The sequence below is a fragment of the Colobus angolensis genome, unplaced genomic scaffold, assembly GCF_000951035.1.
Source record: "Colobus angolensis palliatus isolate OR3802 unplaced genomic scaffold, Cang.pa_1.0 Scaffold65, whole genome shotgun sequence".
Classification (NCBI taxonomy): domain Eukaryota; kingdom Metazoa; phylum Chordata; class Mammalia; order Primates; family Cercopithecidae; genus Colobus; species Colobus angolensis.
Window position 1 is genome coordinate 285,812 of NW_012120154.1, and position 10,355 is coordinate 296,166.

General features: G+C 44.2%; 2 protein-coding genes across 3 annotated transcripts in view; both read right to left on the reverse strand.

Moving 5' to 3' along the window:
• Positions 1-10,355, reverse strand: part of RBX1 (ring-box 1, E3 ubiquitin protein ligase) — a 22,513-nt gene that overhangs the window by 11,522 nt on the left and 636 nt on the right. For both annotated transcript variants that reach the window (XM_011964158.1, XM_011964157.1), the window contains exon 2: positions 8,233-8,311. In XM_011964158.1, coding sequence (XP_011819548.1) covers positions 8,233-8,311 — 79 coding nt within the window. The remainder of the gene's footprint in view (positions 1-8,232; positions 8,312-10,355) is intronic.
• XPNPEP3 (X-prolyl aminopeptidase 3, mitochondrial) overlaps positions 1-10,355 on the reverse strand; it is a 121,348-nt gene that overhangs the window by 11,438 nt on the left and 99,555 nt on the right. The gene's annotated exons all lie outside the window — the stretch shown is intronic.

A 10,355-nucleotide genomic window follows, 5' to 3' on the forward strand; every position in this document is an offset into this window, starting at 1 on the left:
AGCTACTCAGGAGGCTGAGGCAGAAGAATTGCTTGAACCTGAGAGGCAGAGGTTGCAGTGAGCCGAGATTGCGCCACTGCACTCTAGCCTGGGTGACAGAGCTAGGCTTCGTCTCAAAAAAAAAAAAAAAAAGTAAAACTAAAAAAACAAACAAACAAAAAGTAGATGTTAATGGGCATATGTGGTTTTAGGGGAAGAGATACCACAATAATATATATTTTTTCACCCTTCAAAAATTTAGAAACTGGGCTGGGCATGGTGGCTTACACCTGTAATGCCAGCACTATGAGAAGCTGAGGTGGGCAAGTCACATGAAGTCAGGAATTCGAGACCAGCCTGACCAATATGGCAAAACCCAGTCTCTACTAAAAATACAAAAATTAGCTGGGCCTGATGGTACATGTCTGTAATCCCAGCTAATTGGGAGGGAGTCAGGAGAATTGCTTGAAACCAGGGGGCAGAGGTTGTAGTGAGCCGAGGTTGTGCACCATTGTACTCCAGCCTGGGCAACGCAGCAAGACTCTATATCAAAAACCAAAAAAACAAACAAAGGCTGGGAGTAGTGGCTCACGCCTGCAATCCCAGCACTTTGGAAGGATGAGGCTGGCAGATCACTTGATGTCAGGGTTTGAGACCAGCCTGACAAAACATGGCAAAACCCCCTCTCTACTAAAATAGCAAAAATTAGCCAGGCGTCGTGGTGGACATCTGTAATCCCAGCAACTCAGGAGGCTGAGGCAGGAGAATCACTTGAACCCAGGAGGCAGAGGCTGCAGTGAGCCCAGATCACACCACTATATTCCAGCCTGGGCGACAGAGTCTCACATACACACACACACACACACACACACACACACCCCCCCAAAAGGAAAGCAAAGAACTTACTTTTGCTAGCCAGATTTACACTACAGAGTAACTTGGTTTGCCAACTGATAAAAATAAAGAATTGGGGCTAGGTGCAGTGGCTCATGCCTGTAATCCCACCGCTTTGTGAGGCTGAGGTGGGTGGATCATGAGGTCAGGAGATCGAGACTATCCTGGCTAACATGGTGAAACCCCATCTCCACTAAAAATATAAAAAAATTAGCCAGGTGTGGTGGCAGGTACCTGTAGTTCCAGCTACTCAGGAGACTGAGGCAGGAGAATGGCGTGAACCTGGGAGGCAGAGGTTGCAGTGAGCTGAGATCATGCCACTGCACTCCACCCTGGGTGACAGAGTAAGACTCCATCTTAAAAAGAAAAAAAAAAAAAAGGATCTAGGGTCTATGCAGTGTATTTAAGAACTTATTGGGACTGGAATACACTACTATATTTAAAAGAATGGTAGAGAAAAGTAAACATAATGTCCTTTAAGTTGGATCCTCTAACTTAAGAGGAGGACTATATATTATAAAATTAAATAAGAGTCACAATTATTAAAGTGAAAATCAAAACTGTTTCAAGGTACATCATCATGTTTAAATTTGATCTGGGTCTTTCTTTAGGTTGGTAGTTAGGCACTACTAACCTAAAGAATCCTTCAGGCTCCCTTCATGGTATAGTTCTTTCCTTCCTCTCTGCCACACCTGGAACATGCTCCTCCTCTTATCACTCTCAATTAATCTCCACCCTTCAAGACCCAACTTAAATCCCTACTTCTTGACTGAAGCTTTTCCTGATGCTTCCACCCTGAGTCATTTTCCTCTCCTTCAGGCACTCTTAACACATCAATTATGAGTATCTCTTTACATACCTGACTTCCCTCCTTCCCCCTCAACTCAAAGCTCCCACAGAGTAGGGACCTGGTCTTTGCCAAGTGCAAAGTAGGCTCTTGGTACTCGAACAAGCAAACAAAAACTATTTCTATAAATACAAGAAATACGAGACACATACAGATTAATCCTTTTCCTTTTTTTTTTTAGACAGAGTCTCACTCTGTTGCCCAGGCTGAAGGGCAGTGGCACAATCTCTACTCACTGCAACCTCCACCTCTTGGTTCCAGAGATTCTCCCACCTCAGCCTCCCAAGCAGCTGGGATTACAGGTGCGCACCACCACACCAAGCTAATTTTTTGTATTTTTAGTAGAGATGGGGTTTCACCATGTTGACCAGGCTGGTCTTGAACTTCTGACCTCAAGTGATCTGCCTGCCTTGGCCTCCCAAGGTGCTGGGATTACAGGTGTGAGCTATTGCACCCGGCCAAGATTCATTCCTTTTTTTTTTGAGACAGAGTCTAGCTTTGTCCCCTCAAGCTAGAGTGCACTGGCGCAATCTTGGCTCATTGCAACCTCTGTCTCCCGGGTTCAAGTGATTCTCCTGCCTCAGCCTCCCAAGTAGTTGGGACTACAGGCGTGCGCCACTATGCCTGGCTAATTTTTTGTATTTTTAGTAGAGATGGGGTTTCACCACATTGCCCAGGCTGGTCTTGAACTCCTGAGCACAGGCAATCCACATGCCCTGACCTCCCAAAGTGCTGGGATTACAGGTGTGAGCACCACGCCTGGCCAGATTCATTCTTTACTAGAAAATTCCTAAGAAAGAACAAAAAGATATAGGAGTGATATTACAGCAATCTAGAATGCCAGATAAGAAGGGATATAGCAGGGAAAATGATTGGTGTAAAATGTGCTCAATACAAGCGTTTTCCAGCTTTTGTTGCAGAGAGTAAGTAAGGGGTTAGGTCCAGTTAATTTAAACAGGTGCAGGAACTGTTCGCTGTCAAGCCAGAGCAGGTAGACAGTGGCACATAATGGGTTCATGTCACACCCCTGCCAAGGCCGAAGCCTATCATGTGATTCTAAAGCTTGGGGACCTTTCGGCTTTGATAGAAACGCTGTGCCACCAAAGAGCTGTTAAGGAAGCAATGGCTTCATCTCAAGAGCAGACAGATTACACTTTCAAAACACTGATGGGGCCAGGCGCAGTGGCTCACGCCTGGAATCCCAGCATTTCGGGAGGCAGCGCCGGGTGGATCACTAGAGGTCAGGAGTTAAGAGACCAGACTAGCCAACATGGTGAAACCCCATCTCTACTAAAAATACAAAAATTAGCTGGGCGTGCTGGTGCATACCTGCAGTCCCAGCTAGTCGGGAGGATGAGGCAGGAGAATAGCTTGAACCTGGGAGGCAGAGGTTGCAGCGAGCCGAGATCATGCCACAGCACTCCAGCCTGGGCAACAGAATGAGACTCTGTCTCAAACAAACTAAACCAAACCAACCAAACCAAACCAAACCAAACCAAAACATTGATGGATCTGTAGTTTTAGGTAGATACGAACATCTTCTGGGCCAAGGCTGGGTCTAAGATGATAAAGATTCCCCATCATCCAGAAGAAGATTACCAGAGGTAACAGAGAAAATAAAACCTAACATATTTGATTTTTCAGCAACTCCTTAATACAACCAAGAAAGGAGACAATGTAAAATAAAATAAATACAAAGCTATAGGAGGGCATGCAGAATCAATATGGACTTAAAAGAGGAAGTCTTCAGAATCCTACTGGGGCACAGCCATAATCATTCTTATTTACTCAGAGCTATGTATATAATTACTCATTTAAGGCCAGAGAAGATTTATTAAAATACAGCCATTGCTAAATCTAGATTCTTACTTTCATCTTAAACAAAAATTGTCTTTACAAAAATAAATGTATTTTTTTGTTTTTCTTTACTAAGTTCTTTTCCCATACAAATCCCTGTTTTTTTTTGTTTTTTTTTTTTTTAATGTTATGACACTCAGACTTCTCCTTAGTGTGTATAATAAAAGTGTGTGGCCAGGGGTAGGGGCTCACACCTGTAAGCTCGGTGTTTTGGGAAGTTGAGGCAGGAGGATTGCTTGAGTCCAGGAGTTCAAGACAAGTCTGGACAACATAGCAAGACCCCGTCTCTACAAAAAATTTAAAAATTAGCAGCCAGACATGGTGCTTCACACCTGTAATCCCAGCATTTTGGGGGCCGAGATGGGTGGATCACGAGGTCAGGAGCTCGAGACCAGCCTGGCCAACATAGTGAAACCCCATCTCTACAAAAAATACAAAAAATTAGCCAGGTGTGGTGGTGGGTACCTGTAATCCCAGCTACTCGGGAAGCTGAGGCAGGAGAATTGTTTGAACCCTGGAGGTGGAGGTTGCAGTGAGCTGAGACTGCGCCATTGCACTTCAGCTGGGTGACGGTGTGAAACTCCGCCTCCAAAAAAAAAAAAAATTAGCTAGGTGTGGTAGTGCACGCCTGTGGTTCTAGCTACTTAGAGGCTGAGGCAGGAGGACTGCTTGATCCCAGGTCAAGGCTGCAGTGAGCTATGATTGTGCCACTGCACTCCAGCCTGGGCAATTGAGTGAGACCCTATCGCTAACAAAAAAAATACATAAAAAATAAATAAATAAATAAATAAACAGTGTTTCTCTTTTTGAGATAGGGTCTCACTCTCTCACCTAGGCTGGAGTGCAGTGGAGAGGAATCTTGACTCACTGTCACCTCTGCCTCCCAGGTTCAAGGGATCTTCCCACCTCAGCCTCCCAAGTAGCTGGGACCACAGGCATAAGCCACCATGCCTGGCTAAGTTTTTGTAGAGACAGGGTTTTGCCATGTTGCCCAGGCTGATCTTGAACTCCCAGTCTCAAGCAATCTGCCTGCCTCACACCCAAAGTCTTGGGGTTTACAGGTATGAGCCACCTCACCTGGCCAAGAGTGTCTTTTTTTTTAAGACAAAGTTTAGCTCTTTTTGTCCAGGATGGAGTGCAATGGCAGGATCTTGGCTCACTGCAACCTCCACCTCCCAGGTTCAAGTGATTCTCCTGTTTCAGCCTCCCATGTAGCTGGGATTACAGGCACGCACTACCACGCCTGGCTAATTTTGTATTTTTAGTAGAGATGGGGTTTCACCATGTTGGCCAGATTGGTCTCAAACTCCTTAACTCAGGTGATCCACCCTCCTCGAACTCCCAAAGTACCGGGATTCCAGATGTGAGCCACCATGTCCAGCCCAAGAGTGTGTTTCTTAAAGGTAAAGACTTGAGGTCGGGCATGGTGGCTCACAGTTATAATCCCCAAGGGGTGGTTTGCTTGAGGCCAGGAGTTTGAGTGGGTCACATCTGTAATCCCCGCACTTTGAGAAGCCAAGGTGGACAGATCACTTGAGGTCAGGTGTTCGAGATCAGCCTGGCCAATATGGCGAAACCCTGTCTCTAGTAAAAATACAAAAAATTAGCCGGGTGAGGTGGCCCACACCTGTAATCCCAGCTACTTGGGAGTCCGAGGCAGGAGAATCACTTGAACATGGGAGGCGGAGGTCGCAGCGAGCCAAGATTGCGTCACTGCACTCCAGCCTGAGAGACAAACAGAGACTCTGTCTCAAAAAAAAAAAAAAGGTAAAGACCTGATCTCTGTCATTGTTTTATCCTGGTGCCTACCAGGATGCTCAGGATATATTCATTGGATAAATAAAAGATACGACTTAGAAAATACTTTCATAAGGTTTTTGTTATAAGATTTCAACATCCTACTTCATCTGACATTCGAAATATATTATGAAACAAAACAGGTATTCCACTGAAAGCCTAATGTGATGTCTCAAGCATTTCGCTCTAAGAGAAGACAGAATATGAATCGCCTTTGTCTTCTGCGGTCCTTCTAAGAAGTACATTCTCTCATATCCAGAGACACATATACACTGACTTAAATATAGAGGAAAAAAAAAATCAGGGTTGTATAAGATCATTAAAAATCATTAACTTTTTCAAAATAGAGCCCCAATAAAGTAAAATTTTCTCTGGGTATAACTCCTTGTGAAAATGCAAGGCTCAGAAACTGGCAAGCATGTAATCAAAGACCCCACCCAAACACATTTGAAATCATGCATATGTTTTTCTGTGATGGGCTCATGTCATCTATATTAAACATCATGGTAGCTGTTGATCTCCCTTGGCTGTAGTGTGAAGAGATAAACAGTGTCAAAGCTCAAAGAAGCCAAGGGCAATACATGACCAGTATACGCCGTGACTGCTTTCCAACAGAAAATATTTGATTCGTGCTTTCCAAGTTGAAAACATCTGAGCAAGTTTAAGATAAGATCTAAAGCTCAACTCTGGGTTAGTCTTACATTGCACAATAAAGTAGTTATTAACCACATGTGACTACTGAGCACTTGAAATGTGGCTAGTCTGAATCCAGATGTGCTGTAAGTGTAAAATACGCACTGAATTTCAAAGATGGTGCACAGACAGAATGTAAAATATCTTCTTTTTTTACATTAATTACATGTTGAAATAAAAATATTTTGGCTATAAAAGATTAAATAAAATAGATTAATTTCACCTTTTTATTTTCTTTTTACTTTATGAATGTGGGTACTAGAAAATTTCAGGCCAGCCACAGGGGCTCATGCCTATAATTGCAACATTTTGGAAGGCCAAAGTGGGAGGATCACTTGAAGCCAGTTCGAGACCAGCCTGGGCAACAAAGTGAGATCCTGTCTCCGAAAAAAACAAAAAAAAAGGAAAAAGAAAACTTAAAATTATATATGTGTGTGTATTTGTGGCTTACATTCAGATTGGACAGTGCTGGGTTAGACAAAACCAAAACCAAGGAAGAGAACAGGTGAAGAATATTCTAGGTGAGAAAGAATAGGCTATGTAAGGGCTCTGAAAAGGAGCATGGACACTTAAGAATGAAAAAGCAGGCCGGGAGCCGTGGCTCATGCTTGTAAACCCAGCACTTTGGGAGGCCGAGGTGGGCAGATCACCTGAGGTCAGGAGTTCGAGACCAGCCTGGCTAACATGGTGAAACTCTGTCTCTACTAAAAATCCAAAAATTAGCTGGGCGTGGTGGCAGGCGCCTGTAATCCCAGCTATCAAGGAGGCTGAGGCAGGAGAATTGCTTGAACCCAGGAGGCAGAGGTTGCAGTGAGCTGAGATCATGCCACTGCACTCCAGCCTGGGCGACTCCATCTCAAAATAAGAAAAAAAAAAAGGAAAACCAGCCAGGGGCCATGGCTGTTTTGGCCACCATGGTTAGTTTAAAAAAAAAAAAAAAAAGTGTCCAGGTAAACTAAGAGTGAGCAGGAGTGACTCAAGATGAAGTTGTAAAGGCAGGAGAGTGATCTGAAATATAAGTTCCTATAATTCCAATTCTAGAAACTTGAAGTTTCTTTCCTCCATTTCTGGCCTCAGTAACAAATCATTTTAGTTCCCGGATAAAAAAGTAACCTCAACTGTTCCTGGTGTGATCAACATTCTTGTTCCTTCTACTATAAGGACAGGAAATCAGTCCATCAAAGGCTATAATCGGATCACTATGTGCTGACCACTACATGTAATAAAATATGTGGAGATTTAAATGAAATTTCTTTAGTGCAATCAATTACCTATTTAGATGTTGGCAATGATTTCCTTTTTATTATGTTTGGGCCTAACATACAAAATACTTACTCCTTAGGCTTCTTTCCTTTGTAAACAATGACCAGCAAAAATTAGCTCATATAGACATTTTTTTTTTTTCTTTGACTCTGAGTCTCAAAAAAAGACTGTGAGTCTTGCTCTGTCGCCCAGGTTGTAGTGCAGTGATGTGATCTCAGCTCACTGCCACCTCTGCCTACCACGTTCAAACAGCTGTCCTGCCTCAGCCTCCCAAGTAGCTGGGATTACAGACATGCACCACCACGCCCAGGTAATTTTTGTATTTTTGGTAGAGACGGGGTTTCACCATGCTGGTCAGGCTGGTCTTGAACTCCTGGCCTCAAATAATCCGCCCACCTCAGCCTCCCAAAGTGCTGGGTTTACAGGCATGCACCACCACGCCCGGCTAATTTTTGCATTTTTAATAGAGTCGGGGTTTCACCATGTTGCCCGCCTTGGGCTCCCAAAGTGCTGGGATTACAAGCATGAGCCACCGCGCCTGGCCTCAGATAGAATATTTTAGCTCAAAGTTTATTTTCCTCCTTTCCCTATTTCTACCTTTGAGTCTAGGTACAAGATGGGAGATATGCAGGAAGAATCAACAGTGCCTGTTGTCCACAATTAATTCTAAATGTGTCCCTGCCATCTTTAGATTGAGTAGATTTATTCTGAAAGCTGGGTATGCCTCCAGGACCTCATAAAAAAACTACTCTATTTCAAATACACCAAGAGACTAGATACAGAAGACCGAGTGCTCAGAGTAGGCTTGATATCTGCTTGTGAAGAAGAAAATCGGTCACATCAAAACAGCCACAAGCTCTGCAACCTTCTCAACTTCCTCCCATCCTCCTCCAATTACTTACAAAGATCCATAATGTGGTTCCTGCAGATGGCACAGTTATCAACCACAATATCCCAGGCCCAGAGGGCTACTGCATTCCACTGCAAAGACAAAAAAAGGGAACAATGCATTCTCCTTATAACACACACACAGTCTTTAGGACTTCAGGCTGCAGCCGTAGTTATCATCTCTGGCCACAGGGAACCACCAAACAAAAGTTTTTGGATATTACATTAATCTTATTATACCAAAGACAACAGTAGACAACACATATGTTCTCCTATTCTCCAAAAGACTGAGTATATGAACACATAAATTAATGTCATCTTTTAATTTGTTTCCTATAGTTTAAAATAATTTAGTCTGGCCAGACGCAGTGGCTGACGCCCATAATCCTAGCATTTTGGAAGGCTGAGGCGGGTGGATCACCTGAAGTCAGGAGTTCGAGACCAGCCTGGCCAACATGGCGAAACCCCATCTTTACTAAAAATACAAAAATAGCCAGGTCTGGTGGCGGGTGTCTATAATGCCAGCTAGTTGGGAAGCTAAGGCAGGAGCATCGCTTCAATCTGGGGGACAGAGGTTGCAGTGAGCCGAGACTGTGCCACTGCACTCCAGCCTGGGTGATGGAGTGAGACTCCATCAAAAAAAAAAAAAAAAAAAAAAGCACAAACTTGAATTTCTGTGCAGGTTTTGGTGGCAGTTGCAGAAGAGCTCAAAATCTGAATAAGTATCTGCTCTTCCAGGCAGCTTTGGAAGCATGAGCAATGAAGTGAAAGCTAGGGAACAGAATGAACTAAGATGATGACTGGATCATAAAACGGGTAATCGTGGGATAAGCTGGATAATTAACTACCCATGTCAGTACACAGAACAAGGTCATCACTTAAATCTTAGATTACTTCATAACAAATTCTACAATTCACTAGAATTTTGTTCGATTCTTACCATAAAATAAACTGATGTTCTCAACTTTTATATGTTTAGACTCTTCTATTAAGATAATAATTCCAGTAAGAGTTTTTTTTTTTTTTTTTTTTTGAGACGGAGTCTCGCTCTGTCGCCCGCGCTGGAGTGCAGTGGCCGGATCTCAGCTCACTGCAAGCTCCACCTCCCGGGTTCAAGCCATTCTCCTGCCTCAGCCTCCCGAGTAGCTGGGACTACAGGCGCCCGCCGCCTCGCCCAGCTAGTTTTTTGTATTTTTTAGTAGAGACGGGGTTTCACTGTGTTAGCCAGGATGGTCTCGATCTCCTGACCTCGTGATCCGCCCGTCTCGGCCTCCCAAAGTGCTGGGATTACAGGCTTGAGCCACCGCGCCCGGCCCTCCAGTAAGAGTTTAACTAAAAGTGGCATTTCATTCATTCAACTCTGGCTTCCTCAATTACAAACACTCCCAAACCTTCATCGCTTTCAAACCCCAGTCTCAGTGCCTAGTAACTTCTTCACCACTTTTCATATCACAGCTTCAACGTGGAGGAAAAGCCCCTACTTCTATTATTCTTCAATATGGCTGGCTGTAACTGAACAGCAGTGGCCACAATGAGACACCAAAAAGCACTAGGAGGGGGGATATTGTCAGTGTTTAGCCAGATGTTCCAGGAATATCTTCCCTATTTCAGAATCTCCATTTTGAACAGTTTTCATGTTAGGTGGGAATCGACACTTTTCTCCCAAACTGTGGCAAACTACCAAAAAGCATTTCATGCAAAAAGACACGTTCCATTTTTGCTTTCCCCTCTTACCATTCGCAACTAGTACTCAACCCTCCCGAAATGCCACAGGATTTGGGCTCGGATTTTCTTAACAAGTTCCACCATATTTTTTATTATTATTTCGGAAGGGGTAGATTCTGGACGTGACAGAGAATCCAAGAGTGGGGTGGTTGTGGGAAAAGTCAACAGACGTCTCAGAAAAGCCAAGCATTACACTCCAGACTCTAACTCGGCGGTGTGAGGCCCAGAGATGGGGTTAACGGAGGCCTCGGTTCAGCGAGGACCAAGTCTCATCCCTCCAAGTGAGAGGACCCCAAGCTTCAAAAAGGGGCGGAGCAAGATCACCAGCGGGGCTCCTCAGAGGCCTCCAATGCGGTAGGACCTCAGGTTCCAGGCTTTCGCCGCACTGCCCCATCCTCCACCGCCGCAGTCG